Here is a 17731-nt window from a genome sequence, read left to right as displayed (position 1 = left end):
TAATATATAACCAGCTACTACACATTTCAAACAGTAACGCTACGTCACTGTAATGATGAGTACCTTGACGCGTTGTATCCAGTAACAAGGTGTCTTGAACAAAGAAAATTAGTTTTGGTCCGATCTCCATTTAATTCCAAAACAAATACACACCTCACTAAAAGTAATTTACGACAGTTTGTGGAGACTCCGGGCCACAAGGTGGCGAGGGAATGCAATTAAAACAGATCCTCCTCATTGCATCTTTAACCAAGTCTTTGTACACAGCAATCCAAGAGCAGGAGGATCACAGGCTGTAAAATTTTAAGAAATTTGGGACTTAAACAAAGCACAAAGTGACTTCACTAACTTGGCTTTTATTTGTTAAAATGACGACCGCCAAGGAAGTCAGCTGGGTTAAAAATAGGCTGATATGTCTCTGTGCAGCTGTATTTTTTAATTGAGCAGTAAATCTCTGTGATTCTCCTTTTGTTAACTTTGATTTTTGTGCAAATTAGGCAGTGACAAAGGAAATGAGACACCAGATTTGTTATATTCGTAATTTCTCATTACGTTGAGTTTGTTTATTCATTTCACATTTTGGGTTTGCACCACATTAAAGCTCATTTATATGCTAATTGATGGTTGGCTGCCAATGTTTGTTGTTTTTAACAGATAACTCTCAAATAGTGATAAAGTTTTCTATTTTTAGTTGGAGTGTAAAATGAGGAAAACACCTCATCTGACTCCTCTCTTTGTTCCCCTCCTGTGAAAGCTCATAAACTTTTTTATGCTCTGGTTTTAAAACAAACAGCTTTGTTTACCTGTGCATATCAGCTGTCTTTAAGCTCTCTAATACAGAGACTTCTCATGGATTGTGGGGACTTGAGAGTCAAGTGTAACGCCAAAACGACTGGGTTTAACAGCAATACTTGGGTCTGTTGGTGCCATGGCTGTAAAAAAGCTGCAAATGTGACACACAGCGAGATGCTTAAAGCATTGCTTTGGCTGCATACAAACTAAATTCAGTACCCTCCTGCAGGGCTGTGCAGAGGTGTGGGTGTTATAATCTGCTCTTTCAAGTGTAATTGCTGTGACACATTTGGAAAATAACATTTTGTTTTTCTGATTCAGCACTTTGTTTTCAATAATGGCACTCTTTTCTCTTCTTCTTCTTCCCACTATGTCACTCGACCGTCACTGCTCAGTCTATTTTCGTTACAGCAGCTTTGAGAGTGGATCTGTTTGTTAAGTGGCTTCGGCACTTTTGCACTTCAAATTAAACACAACCTGTTTCAATTCATGATACCAAAAAAATGTCAAAGTAGAGACACTTTTGAGAACTCTATAAATGAAAACAAACAGCATCACTGTTTATCCACAATCTAATGTATTCTCACAACACTTTAGTCCTACTTTAATGTTATACTTTCCTTTCAGCAGACTGTCTGCTACAATTTGATGATAGTTGCAGGTTTGTATGATAATTTGTTACCTGACAGTGTTGAAAATGATGATGACTCAGTACATATTTCATACTTCGGATCTTAGTATCCAGAATATTGTCAGAATCTGGATCGTACTTTTACATCTGTCAGAAATTATGGTGACCTTGTCTTGTATTGTTTTGCAAAGCAATCCGACCATTTATCGTGGAGTTATATACACCTATGGTGAAAACGTCCCTATCTCACAATGATAAAGAATCCTTTAAAAAAATCCAGAATCCAGACAGTGATCCAGATCATCTCCAAAATGTAATTGTTTCTTCCTTATCCCATTTTGAACATTTCCTGAAAATTTCATCAAGATCCGTTTGTTACTTGTTGAGTTATGTTGTTCACAGACAAACTCTTTTTTTACCTCCTTGGCGGAAGTAAAAAAAAAAAAAAAGTTCTCAATACTAATGCAAATAACAACTGAATTCTAGATTAAAACACAGGAAAGGACAAATGATTGTAATGGATACAATGCACTGACCATGTATAACGATGGACAACATAACAGCTCCTAAGAAGTGAAGCTAAAAGACTTCAAAATGTCAGAAAGAACATGTAACCCAGCAGAGAAGTAAAACTTGCACTGTAGTGACCGTTTACTGGGACCAATTACTGGGCTGTATAAAAGATGGATGACATGGCAGCAGCCAAAAAGTGAAGCCAATTTTTCACGCCACCTCTATTGATTGATCGCAGTCGAGGCCATAAAGTCTGCCTCCTTCCCGTTGACGGATGGGAACAACTATACAATCAAAATCAATGTCAAAATTCCTTGCTTACCATTAGCTTGGCTGGCTTTAATTCATTCTTTTTTTCCAAATCTTGGTGTTAATTAGTTATTTCCTGATTAAGACAAAATAAGGAAAATGTCCAGTTTGACCGCTCTGTTGATGAATGAGACTCTTGTAACAGGTGGTTAACAGGGTAAGGGAGGAACATTGGGAGAAAATTTAGCTAACACTTTCTCATGGGTCAATTAAGGCTCTATAAGCTTAGGACTTCACCAGTCTGAGGAGGTTCAGATATTTATCCATAAATAAAATTAGTGTTTTGGTTCGCAAAAAATCAGCACCAACTTGGTCATTTTGGCTTCACTTTTGTAAGAAGAGAGAAGGTGGAAACGTATCAGCCATATTTTTCTAAAGCAAATGGAACAAACAAGACGAGAGCCGCAGCTGAGAAATGGCAGAAACTGGGAGTCTGAATTAAATGTAGCACAATACCTTTTTAAGAATTTAAATATTAATATGAACTGAAGCAGTCACATGCTCATTCTGGAGTCACAGGGGGGTAGACTGGATAAAAAGCCCCCAAATATCTAAATGAAATAATGGAGGTCAGTGTGAAAAATCAAGGCTTTCTCTCACTATTTTTCATTTAACCTGCCTTATCACGTCGTACACATCTTGCGCCTCACTCTGTTCTAATCAAATATACACACACCATCCTTTCACGCTGTCTCTTCCATCTGCCCTTCGTTCAATTGTATTTTTTACTAGAACAGCAACCACAGTGCATTTTAATCAGCTGGAAGACGCGAGCAGACTGCACCACTGCCTCTTCACCCATGAATGAAATGTTGTTAGAAAGTTTGCAGAGGCCTAGTTTTGGTTTTTTTTTTTGGACTCCACGAACACAATGTATCCCCGCAAACTCATAAACAGACACATGCATGATTCCCCAGCTGTTTAGAGTCCCGATGGAAAACCAATTAGAGTCAGAATCGTGCTCCATCTCGTTAAATGTCTCTCATTAATGCCATTTAAATTAAAAGCTTATCTTTTATTGTGAAGGTGCCAGCGCCCCTGGCAGCAGAGGCTGTGCCAGTAGCAGTGGGAGATGGAAGCGGGAGGAAATGGAAGAGGACCAGTTCTGTGAAGTGGAGACAGACGGACTGTTAAGGGGCTGCCTGAACCGGCCTCATTAGGCTACTTATTTATGCTGATGAGCGTTTGGAGTCTGTATTTGGTCACTTTCATTTATCCATGGAGCGCTGTTGACTGAGCACACTTCTGTTTTCACTCTCACACCTGGGAGCTACACAGGACAAGACAAATAGACTCCAGGCGTGTCATCCATCTTGGCTTATAAACACTTTGTCTATAGCTCAGCTAAAGCGGGTCAAACACTGCATTAATTGCAGACAGAGCAGAATATAAGACAGAGTTTCTTTGGAGACAAAGCTGAACAGCTTGTCTCCGTCTGCTATGGAAAATTTTAATTGAAGGGCATCACTATGCTTATTGAGACGCAACCTCATCGAGAAAGCCTTAATCTAACCACTGTCTATTACATGTTTCACCTCACCACAAATACCCACAGAAACAGACTCAAGTGAAAACACACAAACAACATTTTATGACCCCTTTTAGCTTTGTGCTCTTGCTAGAAACTCACTTTGTCAACATGAAAAAATGACAAATCTAAAATTCAACCACTAATTTCTTCTAATGAATGACAGGAGCCACAAACATGAAACATTCTCCATCATTTAAAGAGAATCTTTGGAACAATGATGGAAAAATCTGATGGTTGTCTGTCCTTTAATGAGGAACACACAGTATGACCTAAGTACAACGCTCAGTAATTCACACAGAACTCTGTACTGATGCACTTTATGGTATTCAACAAGGATTTGCTTCCATTATAATATAAAATCTGATATCTGTATGCAGGAGCAGCACAAATCCTCTCGGAAACGCTGTCCCTGTACATCTTGTTTCCTAGACTGTAAACAACAGCAGCACACAGGAAGGGAAATTTGGGATATCAGCCGAAAGTCCATTATCTCAGAATACTAGCTGCATCAGGCACCAAAATAAATAGTCTGTTACTCCCACAGGCTGCATCTCTAGATTAGGAATTCATTGTGATTTTTAGTGTTTGACACTGTTGTTTATTTATGCTGAAATCGAATCCTTTATGCTAATGTCATCTCACCTCAAAGATGTATTTTCCCTGGGCCTGGTTATGAAGCAATACACCAACCAGCTGAGGTAGTAGCATCGACTGTATATAGAGTTGACAGCATGGCTCCACCATTTACCATTGTACCATTTTGAAGCCAAAATACTCCCATCACAGGCGCTGTCATTGGTCGCTGTTGTGCAGCTAGAGTCTGCGTGGTAAAGACTGTGAGGGATTATGGGAGAATCTGAGTGGATAAATGTGACGTAAAGCCTTGCTTTTAACCTCTTATTACTAATAAAAACAAAACTTTTCAGAAAAAAAAGAACTTGAGTACAAGGCAGCCAAATAATATCTTCAAATCACCACAACAATCAGACAAGAGAAACATTTCTACGTGGTGCATTTTTTAAAGTTTGACCACAGCCCATCTGGAATGACTGGGGAGATGGATTTTTTGACCTATACTGCAGTCAGCCACCAGGGGGAGCGATTTTTGTGGCAACCTCACTTTGAGCCTGGCAAGATGACGTCCATTTTTTTTTTTAATTACCAGAAAAGAAATGTTTTTGTGGTAGGTGCTGGCAAAACGGTTGTGATGCTGTGAGATTTGGAATAGAAGAGATCCATAAAGAGATCCCTGAGGAACTCCTTTAGAGAAAAAAGAAATGAGGTCATGTGCAAACTTTATTAGGTAAAATCATAGTGTGAATGAAATATGGATGTAGTCTTTGTGATGTAACCCACCTGTTGATTAAACAGAGTTTTGAAGCCAATCATACAATATTGGAAATGCTGACTCAACCTAGCTTTTTGAGAAAAAACTCACAATTTTCTTGCTTGTCAAGTTGCAAATTTACAATTTTATAAAGCAGTAAATTGTATCTTGTTGTACCACATACCCTTCCTGAATAGTCCATAGATGTAACCATCTATAGCCTTAAACCTGCTTGCTGCAGTGAATTTCTTGCTGGATAAACGCCCAAATGTACGGCAATTTTCAAAGTCCAGATTCCTTTAATAAGGTGATGATTCCAGGCTAAAATCAGCAGTATCTCTTTATTGCGGTGTTAGAGTAGGAAGTCAAATTTGATAAGGCTGTCAAATGGGTCCATGATGCAGTAAATGGAAAAGGGGCGGCAACAATCTTGTTAATGTATGACTTAAAAACTCAAACATTTTTAAGTTTGATTTCTCATAGATTTATGACTTTACATACTCAAAAGTTTTGATTTTTTTTCTTGAAAATTTCCTAATTCTGAAGTTTTGTAATATCTTTCAAAGTTATGATTACAGATTAGTTCCAGAAGCACACAAGCACCTGACGACTACATGTCGAGGACCAACCTGTCAAGCTGTCACACCTGTCCTTTTCCCCTCCCTATCTCATGGCCTTGTTATTTAGCTGGCTCAGTCAGGCTATCACAAACTGTCTACAGCTGAGAGCTTCAAGTTTCTTTTGGAGCCACAAGACTTTGTTGCAGTTGATGCTGAGGGGAGAGAAACTGTTATTAATGCAGTGTGGAACGAAAGATGCTTTTCAACCAGCATGTGAAGGAGGCAAGAGGCTACAGGAGGAAAGCAGGATGGGTTTTCCAGATCAGTGGGGACAGGCGTTACAGCGCTAGATGAGGTGCAGAAAAGCCAGTGTGGTATTGAATTCATCTGAGGGTGGACAACAATTCAGAAATCTTCCCTGAATGATCACAAAAGCAGCTGAACTGAAGCTTTGACGGATGACAACCACAGTTTGTGTAAATGGTTGATCTGCTTTGTGTCTGCTTGACATGAAAAGTGTGTTTGTCTCTTTTTTTATAAATGCATATAACAAGTTTATTCTTCTGTATTGTAGATGCATTCTGAGGCTTTCTCTCACTGGCATTGAAAGATGAACAATTAAAAAGACGGGTTAGAATAGAATCTGACAGAATGTGAGGGCCCTGTCAGTTACAGTGATGGATAATGAAAAAATGTTACTCAATCAAAGCTCAACTTAAACTCTCTGCATAAGGTCATATTAGTCAACAAGGAGGCAAAGAAACTGCAGTCATGTCAGGCTGTATCAATCAGAGATTGCATTGTGGGATTTATTGTTGTTTTAATGTTAAAGAGGGGACTTTTTAAGGCGTTACACTGTGCCTCTGGTACCCCTGTAGTAGCTTTGTAACATTTACAGCTCAAAAAATACCTACATTTCTCACACTGATGTTTTAGAATAACTTAATTTCAGCATCTGTCTGAAACGCTGCTGTCTCTTTAAGACTACCCACTTCACAAACCATCTTCCTTTTGATAGGCCAGCCTCCTTGAGGCCTATTCTGGGCGGAGCTATGCTTGGTGTTTGAGGCCCACCCCCTTTATCTCATCATTTCAGCAAGTCTCATGAAGATCCCGTTAAGATCTCGTTAAGATCTCATGCTATTTTAAGATGTAGTACAGACCATTTTGAGCACTTTGCAAAAAGATTCAGGAATTTGTGTCGGTTTGAAAAATTTGGGGGTCGGAAAAAAAAAATCAATATATCAGGATTTTTGTTTGACAATATCAAAATTGTGATTCTATGTCCAATTTTTTTTTTTTTTTTCAAATTCAAGTACTTTATTTTGATCTTTGTTTATAAACTGGATTGGAAAAAAGTTACCCCTTACATTTTTGGGGAAAATAGGGATCCTGATATTCTGTACACATTATGATCATCATTTAACTTTTTCACATCGTCTAGTGTTATAAAAGCAAGCTAAAAATTGCAAAAATCGTAAATATCCAAGAATCACAATTTAAAATGAATTGGCGCCCCAAAAATCACAACAAAATCGAATCGTGAGGATAGCATATCGTCCCACACTAGAAAAAAATGCACATATTTTGTTGGAACATCAAGCACTGACTTTTTTGTATCAGTGTTTGAAATATAAAATGCCTGTTTTAGATTATGGAGACCTTTTGTACATGTATGCCTCTGCATGGTCTCCATATGGTGGATACTGCCTACCATGCCTCCTTGAGGTCCATAACTAACTGTAAACCTCTGAGACCTCAAGGTCTGGTTTGGCAACCCGGAGGTTCACACATTGGTACACTTTTTTCTAAAAGGAAGTTCTTGGTCTGCTGCCCTACTTTTTATGTGTTTTTATCATGCAGAAAAGTACTGGACAGTACATGCTACGCTCTCAGGACCTCATTACGCCCTCTGTCCCAAATACTCGGACGGAAACTGAGAAAAGGGCGTTTGGGTACTCTGCACCCTCATCTTGGAACCAGCTGCAGAATGACTTAAAGCTCAAGGAGCTGGTGTCTTTGAATGTTTTTAAATCTAAAACGAAGGACATGGAGGCTGGATCTATAAGATGTCAGTGTTTTAGCTTGGTTGTCTGAATAGTTGTTTCCTGGAACGTGACTTTAATCCATTATCTTGTGTTTTATTGACTGTACTTTGTCCCTTTTGTGATTCTTGTCTGTAACTTTGTGTTTTTGCTGCTGCCTGTCTTGGCTCGGTCTCCCTTGAAAAATCTCAGTGGGACTGACCTGTAGGGATGGGTACCTTTCACATTTGAAACGATACGGGACCGGTTCCCGGTACCTGGCAATCGGTATCAGTATTCAACGGTACCAATTTTAGGTACTTTTGTGTTTGTTTATGTGGTAATAAATATCAATTTGTTTGATAATAAAATGTGCATTCTTTTCAATTTAACATATTTATTTCTCAATATATAAACTTGTAATGCTGTGTTCATGTCCAGCATGGAAAATTACCTACTCTTCCACTCTCTCACAGTCTCTGGGATGCATTTAGGTACCTAAACATGGTACCTTTCGATTTTATGGAAATCGGTACCCAGTTCTTTTGACAGACTTCGGTTGGTGCCTATAGAAGTACCTAATTCTGCACCCACCCCTACCAACCTAGTTAAATAAAGATTAAAAAAATAAATATGGGACAGTATCATACCCCCTCTTTAAGATATTTCACAATAAGTATTAATAAAAAGATGTCACATATAATGAAAACATAGCACAAGTTGTTTTTGGCTGCGGTTTTTGCACACAGGTAATGAAGGAGCAAGACTTTGTGTAAGAAGTTCATGGACTTCACCCGATTGACCCCACTCTTTAGGTGGGTAATGGTAGGTGGGTAGGTGAATATGGGTCAATGAACACACCACATTCCTGGTTCAATTGAGCAGAACCCTGTACGTTTGCGGTACAAAAAATACAGGATGGAGGATTACAGCAGAGCTTTCTTAACATTTGTATGTTTCTTTAGTGAATCTCTCAGAACAGAGAGGTATGAAATCAAACTCTTTGCTGAGTTTTGGGTCACATTCTCCTCATCTTTTCATGCGCTGAGGAAGTGCTGCAAATCAAACTGCAACACCTTGAAACCATTCAGAGGAAGGAAAGAAGCCAACAGAGCGACTCACCGTTGATAACCGGGGTGTAGACTACGATGCCAGCTAGATTTGGGTCAGACACCGTTTTGTCCAGGATGAGCCCTCCGATGCTGGAATATAATAAGATCATTAACTGGGGTTAAACACTGAGTGTGTGAAAGGCAGAGAGAGTCAGACAAAGGCGGCATGGAGAGGGAAAGATAGGGTATTGTCTTCATCTAAATGATGTTCGCAGTGGATTTGTGTGCTTCTCTGTAAATGCTTTGTCAGCTGGACTGAGGGGTGAAAACTGAGGGAAAGCCAATAAGACAGGAAGGGAAGATTTTTAATAGTTTTCATCTAATGGTGTCTTGAACTAATATTTACTTGCTCCTCTATAAAAGCTTGAGAAATGTGGAATCACCACCGAGCGCTGAGAGGCCAGCGAGACAATCAATCCCTTCCTACGGGCTGCATTAGTAAGACTGCCAGACTCAAGGGGACCCGAGGGTGTGTGTGTGTGTGTGTGTGCGTGCATGTGTGTGAGTGAGTGCTGGGATGCTGCGATTTGTTTAGGGATGAGTCATCAAGCAAACCAGACACTGGGAGCTGCAGACGCAGAATAGCTGTTCTTTCCGCTTTAGAGCCCAAACACACACAGTATCATAGTCACACACACACTCACAAGCATAAATACACACACACACCTGCTGATGACCATGGCGGTGATGACTGGCTCCCATCCGGAGTACAGCAGGGTGCGGCTGGCCGGGTGTTTGGAGGAGATGACGATCCAGAGAGGAGTCAGACACATGAAGAAAGCACAGACCAGGGACGACACGTACGGGTAGGAATCTGGGGAGGGAGAAGAAATGCTTTCATTTTTCCTCCTTGGGCATGAGTTTGGAGCATATCCCAGCATGCACTTGGGAAACTATAGACAAAGCAGCCCAGTAACAAACACAGAGCCAGTATAATACCTTGCTTTTAGACAGATTTGCATGGATACTTTTCACTCTCTAGTGACTACATTTTCTGTTTTCTCCTTTTCAATGCATCTTTTTTATATCAGTGTAACTCAGCAGCAGGTTCTCTCCAAAAGTTTTCGTTCTATTCTCACCTTTCTTTCCTTATTTCTTCTCTGAATCTGTGCACATAGGTATCCTTCAAGCTGCGTATGATTGTTTGAATCATAGAGATTTGCTCGATATGCAAGCTTTTACACGAAATAAAGGAAAAAAGGAGCATAAAATAGGGAATTCAGGGATCGTAAGAAAAAAATCCTTGGTGTATGTTTTTTGATCTTAATCACAAACAGTTGTAGCAGTTATCAGAACTGCTCCTGTAGCGAGGCTGGAGTGACTGCAGCATGCATCAGTGCATTGAAGCTACTTATTTTTTTACAGTCAAAGGCAAAAATTAGTTCAAAGTATCCCAAAGTAGAAAGGATACCCGCAGAAAAAGAATATTTTTATTTAGAGATACACTTTGAAACCAGGAGCAGCTGTTCTATAACCTTATTGTACTGTGTCATTTTTATGGTTTTACATATTCTTGGGGATTCTTGTGTTTTCCTTGTGTTTCTTTTTTATGGTTGTTTCTCCCTGGCAGCGACAATAGCTCAGTAGGTAGATCGCTTGGCTTTGGACGTGGGTTCGATACTCACTCTCTGCAAAGAGTTAGCCTCATCTGGCTTTTTGCCCATTGACAGCTGGGATAGGCTCCAGCCACCCTCGACCCTGAACAGGATAAGGGGTTCGGAAAATGCATGAATGAATGAATACTTCTTCCCGTATGTTGTAGAGGGATTTTCCTCCTGTCCCTGTTTCCCTCTCTGTGTCAACTGATCCTAATATAGACACCAAGCAGTCCGGGTTGGTTCAGTACGGTTTGGCACAGTTTGGTACAGCTAAGCCTGATCCCGTTTGCGTTTCCGCTGGAAAAATGTGCCCTCTCGTTGTAGGCGCTGTGTAAACCAGATGCTGAAAGCCACAGCTGTTAAACAATAGCATGATACCGTAGCAGCGCGACACAGTTAACCCCACTAATAAATCCAACGAGGAAGATAAACGTGACATGGTAAACAAAGAGATGGTAGACATCCAGCATTTTGTCCTCTTTGTGATTGGCATGTAGCTCTTTGATACAAAGGGCAATCAAGCTTTGTTTCAGAGAAGTCTGTGTGCTGCCAGGAGAAATGCAGCCGCTGACGGGGTGAGTGATGATTCTTTTGATCAATTGATTTGCAGTGTTGTAGCTCCACCTTTTTTGTTTATCTAGGCCTTTTTCACAAGTAGCCGGGGTTTTTCAAAAACTAAGTTTCCTGTCATCTACACCTTATTAGGGATGCACCAATATGAAAATTTTGTCTGATACCGATATCCGATTTTAATATTGTTAAAATGGTGAGGTGTTCAGGGCACATCCCACCGGGAAGAGACCCCTGGGCAGACTCAGGACACGCTGGAGAGACTACATCTCTCAGCTGGCCTGGGAACGTCTTGGGATCCCCACGGAAGAGCTGAACGAAGTGGCTAGGGAGAAGGAAGTCTGGGCTTCCCTGCTTAGGCTGCTGCCCCCGCGACCCGACCCCGGATAGGCGGAAGAAAATGGATGGATGGATGGAAGTAATGGCCAATAACCGATATTTACTGATATTGATGTTGGTGGAAATAAAAAATCTGCGATGATGTGTCAAGGTGGTTCAGAGAGAAAGAGCCGTGTGATCGTGAAAAAAGACGAAGAAGATCATGGAGTGGTAAAGGATAGGGCGCCCAAGATAAACACGATCAAAAAATTATATATTTTGTCTGTTTTTTGGATCAAAAACAGGAAGAGAAACGAAAGAAGAGGGTCCACTCTTTTTAGGTAGTTGTAGTGTTAACATAGTCATAGAAAACAATATTATTTGAGTCTTGAAAGATCGTTGAAGGTGCTCTGAAAATGCCAGCAGCTAATGAGTAAATATCAGCCGACACGATCTGTAAAAAAAATAACCAACATAGGCTGATACTGATATATCGTGCACCCCTACACTTTATATATGAACCAGAGTCCTCCACCTCTCCTGTTTCCTGCTGAACCCTGACACTTATTCTAAACCATCAAACTCTATGGACACTCACAGTAATTTTACACTTGATAAAAACAAAATCGAAGTAAGTTTTTACGTGTTGTTTCAGCAAAATTTGCATTTGATTTAATACGAGCCACATCCACCTGATGGGTCCGGGAAAAGGCTTTTCTGAAGATAGCAAAAGACTACAATAACATCTGAATTGCTTGTAAAGAGTAAATAAAATCTGCCAATGGGGTAAGAAAAATGTGTTTATTGAGAACCCCTTTAACATTGTGGTGTTTTCCACTGAAGTTAATGCAGCAAAAAGACAGATCTCATTTTTAGCTCGCCATCACAAGAAAGGTTTCCTCCCCTCTCCCTCCACAACTGAACCTCTTTGTCCAGACTAAAGCACAACACAACTATTCTGAAAGTGTAATTAGGGTAAAGCACCTGCTAAGTGCCACCACAGGTTTCCAGCTGGATTCTGGTCCCGGCACTAAATAACTGTCATTAGGAAACAGTCCCAGATTTATCATCTCTGTGGTCCCTGAGCCGGAGAACAAAAAGAACCCACTGTTCGGCTCGAGGTATAATGGGCTCCTGCAGACCTTCATTCCCAAAATATAAAGCTGAGGCAGAGATTCTGTGGCACACATTAGAGAGGGAAGGCTTGTCCCAAATGCATCCAGCTCCTTTACAGATGCTGACAGGGAATCTGACTCTTATTTAACATGCACAGACTAAGCTAGCTATCAGCTGCACTCCAATTATAGTCCTCTTCAGGTCAAACTGTTTACATGAACCCCTGACAACCTGCCACTTAGTCTCCCTCAACCAGTGCACAAATAATTAATATTCCTGTCCATCCTTGGTGGAATACATTTCTCTTAAACACTCTGCCAGGAAAAAGAAACGTGGCTGCCAACTGCTTCAGCTGAGGAATGGCACGGCGCTCCAAATGCATTGGACATGAATGATGTTCCCAATAGTGATGATAAGTATGACAAGCCTCCATGGTTTATGATGACAGGAGTGTCCTAAAAACCCAGCATGAAGCTATCCGAGAGGAGTACGATGTTTCTCTCAGAGGGGTTAACCATGCATTTAAAGCTGGATTAAGAGCCTGTCAGGGTTAGTCTAGCTTAAGAGCTGTATGTAATGACGAGGTCCTCTGATAAAGCAGGAAATTAAATTAAATCCACGTTTCTGAAAGTCACATTCTGATGTACGTCGGGGTGCGATGACAGACTTTAAAGCTATGTGATTGAATTGTTGGAGCAAAACTTGAGTCACTGACATAAAATGTTCAGCTTTCATAAGAGGGTCAGGGCCTTGAGGGGAGTGTAAGCCTCTGGAAGTGGTGGTTGGTGGCCTCAGGGGGAGAGATCCAGAGTGGAATTAATAGCAGACTATTTTTCAGCAGGACATCCAGGCGTACTCAGGGCTGCATCTCTGTCTACCATTTGAGCATTTTTCTTCTTCTATCCACATAAAATCCTGATTTAAGATAGATAAACTACCAGATAATTTCCCCTTTGTTCTCACATATTGTGAGAAGGGAAACATACTCTGCGCACAAATCAAACAGAAAAAGACATTCTTTGGTTCTTTTTTGTCCTCCTTGTTGATGCCCTATTCTTTTTTTTAACCTAAGTTTTGTTTCAGAGAAAAATTGAAACCTGTTTTGCAGCTAGTCAAAGTTGCAAACATTTTTCAGAGAGTAAAGAGATGCAATAAAACAGGCATAAGTCACAGTTGTCCAAACTTTCTCACAAAATGAGGTGATAATAGAGGTGAGACAATACTAGCGTAAAGTCAATTCAAAGCTCAGCAAAGCACTTGTGATTCAAAGTAGTGACCAGAGTAGCTATAGATAAACCTGTACAGACCCATGCACCCATTGGGGCAACCGGTAAATCAGCTAAAGAATGTAGATAAGCTGACAGTTAATATACTCATGCAAACTTAAAACCAAGTTTACAGTCTTAAACTAGAAAAGCACTCAGAGAGCGCAGACCTCGGCCAAGCATATTGTAATTGTCACCAACACTTTAGTCCTACTTTAATGTTATACCCCCTTTCAGCAGACTCTCTGCTACAATTTGGTGTTAGTTGCAGGTTTGTATGATAATTTGTTACCTGACAGTGTTGAAAATTATGATGACCCAGTACATATTTAATATTCTGGATCTTAGAATCCAGAATATTGGCAGGATCTGGGTCATACTTTTACATCTGTCAGAAATTATGGTGACCTTGTCTTGTATTGTTTTGCAAAGCAATCCAACCATTTATCGTGGAGTTATGTACACATATGGTGAAAACGGCCCTATCTCACAATGATAAAGAATCCTTTAAAAAAGTCCTGGATCCAGACAGTGATCCATATCACCTCCAAAATTTAATCAGTTTTTCCTTATCACATTTTGAACAGCTTCTGAAAATTTCATCAAGATCTGTTTGTTAATCATCAAATACTGAGAAATACCCAAAAAACAAACGATTTCCTGTGCTTTTACAGGAAGTCGCCCCAGGAACTGAGACATTTGGAGGAACTATTTGATGTTTATCGACAGGAACTCTAAATTTAGTTCTGGGGTATTTGATCCACCCCTTGAAAGCGGCCTGTCTGGGGGCAGTACTTCTCAAAGGTCCAGGAACTTTGGCAGCAAACATCTATCCAAGAACAAGTCCCTACTAGGTATGTTTTTTACTTACATTTTCAGCTTTGTGCTACAATTTAGAGTTCCTAGCTTAATGAATGAACTGCTATGCAAAATGCGCCAAAATTATAATGCAAAGAAGAACATTAATGATGACTTATATATGTGTGCATTCTATAATGTTTTTTATATGCATAGATCTGCAATCTTTAGTGTGAGACTGATTCTGAGTACATCAATTTTTTTGGTTGTTGTAATGTACTTATCACTGTGCATTTCACTTAAAGTTGTATTGTATAGCTTAGAGGCTACATTTGTGATTCAATTTACTGTTTACTTATTTCCTCTGCCCAGTTCCCACTGACAATAATGCACCCTGTTTTTTAATCAAGATTTTGTGACTCTTGCTTGTTATTGAAGAAAGCAATGAGATTAATCTTGTTAAATGTGAATCTTCTTTATGCTTTTGTTTTGAAAGTTTTGTACATTTGGATACGCCACTTCATAAACAGCAACCCTTTATACAAGCAGATCACCTGCTGTGAGAACAGAATTGCCTTTGAAAGAAGAGTTCTGTTGGTGATCCTCTATCAAACTAATTGTTTTTTTTCCTCCTGCAATGTAACTGGTTTAGTCTATCTTGTTCTGTTTTATGGGAGCTTTATGATAAACAAAAAGGAACACAACCGGGTTCACAACACGTTTCTAAATTGTGGGAAATGAAACAAAACATTAACAGAGCAAATGTTTAACTTTTTAAGAAGTTTAACCCTGGTACTTGTGTGTTTCCATGTGTTGTTTGCTCCTTTCTTGTTGCTTTAATCAACACAATCTACACAGGATATTAGACAGCTGATGGAAAAACAGATAAACCGCCTCACTTGGGTAGTTGAATCTTTAACGTATTATTTTCAGGTCCATAAAAATGCAATAATAAAGACATTTCTGATGTAACACTTACAAGAAAGACTGCATGAGCCTCTCCTCAGCATGAATGAAAAGAAATCTTGATCTGTTTATATGGGAAACTGGGTCTTTTGCATCAGCACGTGGAAAATCCTTACAGTTTGCATTTTCCACGTTGGATTGTAAACTGACATTTCTTGCATCACACCCGCCCGATGCTCAGTTTGTATCCACTGTATCAGTGTCTGAAAAATGTGAATGAACAGGAATCTTAATCGACTTCTTTATGGGAAAGTGGACTTTCTAGGTCAGTGTGAGAGAAACCTACAATTTGCATTTTCCACATTTTACAGTAAGCATGTCAAACAGCCTGAGACCTGATCTCATAGAGTCTTCAATTATCTGCGTAACTTATTTGTTCAAATGGTGATTTTTCAGATAATACGGACACTTTTAAATGAATCCTGCATCTGCAGAGCTGCTAAATGGTTTGCTCATAATTGCAATAGCAGAGCTATTTTTATTAGCAACAGCTCTGACTCATCCCGCCGGCTACTTTTGCTCAAAATTGCTACTATAAATTGTTTGGTAAACATGTTGGCACACAAATCTAAATCTCTTCTCTAGCTTTTCAGCTTTCTGCCTCAACCCTGCACCAAATAAATAGCTGATAACATCCTCTGTTTTTGTTGAACTGTGTGGAATAATGGGGGGTGTACGTATGACTTTGTTTCTGCAGGTGTGGAAGCACCCAGAGTCTAGACCCAGACAGATTTATTAACCCAACTCTATCACAGCCCCTTTTTCATTTCTTGGATTCAATTCTCTTGAGTTTTGCCCTGAAATGGCCCGGTGTTGACGAATCCACACAAACATACTGAGTGTTCTTGTTCACAGTGAAGCTCTGGCCCCATTTCTTAGTGTCTGGACTCCTTCTGATGCTCTAATTATAACAGCTTTTATCTACTGTTAAGTCCTTTTTGTAACACTTTCTTCACAATTTTTTTTTGTTGGAAGTATTTCAAAAATAAACCCAACTTGTCTCATCTCATCTCCTCTCTCAGAAGTCATCAGGTTCATATCTGCATTCATCATCACAAGATTTAAACTCATGAGCTGAGAGCGACACAACCTTTCTGCACCGCCCTGCTGTGGAAATATCAAATCTGGAGCGTGTTTAATACAGTTAGCTCCCTGCGCTGAATTGTTCCCTTCACAGTGGTGAAAATCTACGACACACAATTACATCTGACAAGGTTAGTTAGCGTGAGGCGCTAACCACGGGAAACAGCTTCTAGTGTCGAGTATTACAAGGTGGTGCAACACAGGTCTGCGTGTGAGATGCATTAAACATGAGGAGTGTGTGGCAGGAGGGGAAACTGAGAGGCAGGGCTGTGTGAGAGATGAGAGTGAGGCAGGAGGGACCTCTACTGGCTGACAGAGGGAACTGCCTCACTGCAAAGCAACACAGTCATTATAGATGAAGACTTTGCTGGTTTTAGAAATGTTGTTGAATGTTTGCTAACTTTTTTCTCGTATTTCATGCCTGTGTGTTGCTGTCCTTAGCGGTTCCTGTAGTCATGTGACTAAGGTTTAGGAAGTATAACATTAAAGTTTTTTGTGCTGTTGTTCTCAATAAATGAGAGCTCCACCGAGCCAACTCAACAAGTATAAAATTCTTGTCGTCTGTCAAGAGTTGTTAAAAAAACAAGTAAGTTTAGAAATACAACATTTAAGAAAAATAAGACTTTAGATGGCCATAACACGACTTAGCAGAAGTGAAAGCAATTCCATTTGAAAGCCTTGAAAGATAAAATTCTGTTTAATCCAAACCTGATCTTATTGCAACATGAAACTACAAGTTTTCTATGTTCAAACACGACAGTTTGAAGGCAGATGACAGATACACAACTCCATTTACACAATGCAGAGAAACAATAAGCGTTCTATTTAGGGATGCACGATATTGGTCGTTTTTTTTAACATATCAGCATAGGCCGATGTGTGAAAGTAGGAAGATATATTTACTCATTAGCTGCCAGCAATTTTCAGAGCATCTTGAACCATCTTTCAAGACCCAAATAATATTGTTTCTATGACTATGTCAACACCAAAACTACCTAAGAAGAGTGGACAAGGAAAACAAGTTTAAAAAATAAAGGGAGATATTGAAAAATTCAGTTTGCATAATTTTCTGTATGTTCACAATTAAAAAATCTCAGTTTGTTTTTTTTTTTGTTGTTTTTTTTTTACCAATATTGCCAAATATTGGTTTTCGGCCTTAGCAGCAATATTAATATCTGATACCAGTATCGGCCAAAAATTTCATATCTATGCATCCCT

At 39.7% G+C, this 17731-nt stretch overlaps 1 protein-coding gene across 1 annotated transcript in view; it reads right to left on the bottom strand.

Moving 5' to 3' along the window:
* slc41a2b (solute carrier family 41 member 2b) overlaps positions 1-17731 on the bottom strand; it is a 55997-nt gene that overhangs the window by 27475 nt on the left and 10791 nt on the right. The window contains exons 7-8 of the mRNA XM_074698435.1: positions 9466-9613; positions 8810-8889 (exon numbers count right to left, since the gene is read on the bottom strand). Coding sequence (XP_074554536.1) covers positions 8810-8889; positions 9466-9613 — 228 coding nt within the window. The remainder of the gene's footprint in view (positions 1-8809; positions 8890-9465; positions 9614-17731) is intronic.

This window comes from Halichoeres trimaculatus, unplaced genomic scaffold (genome assembly GCF_033239565.1).
Source record: "Halichoeres trimaculatus isolate MK-OKI-2021-1 unplaced genomic scaffold, fHalTri1.1 fHalTri1_scaffold_21, whole genome shotgun sequence".
Taxonomy (NCBI): domain Eukaryota; kingdom Metazoa; phylum Chordata; class Actinopteri; order Labriformes; family Labridae; genus Halichoeres; species Halichoeres trimaculatus.
The sequence above is the reverse complement of the archived record's forward strand: the minus strand, read 5'-3'. Positions and strand labels throughout refer to the sequence as shown.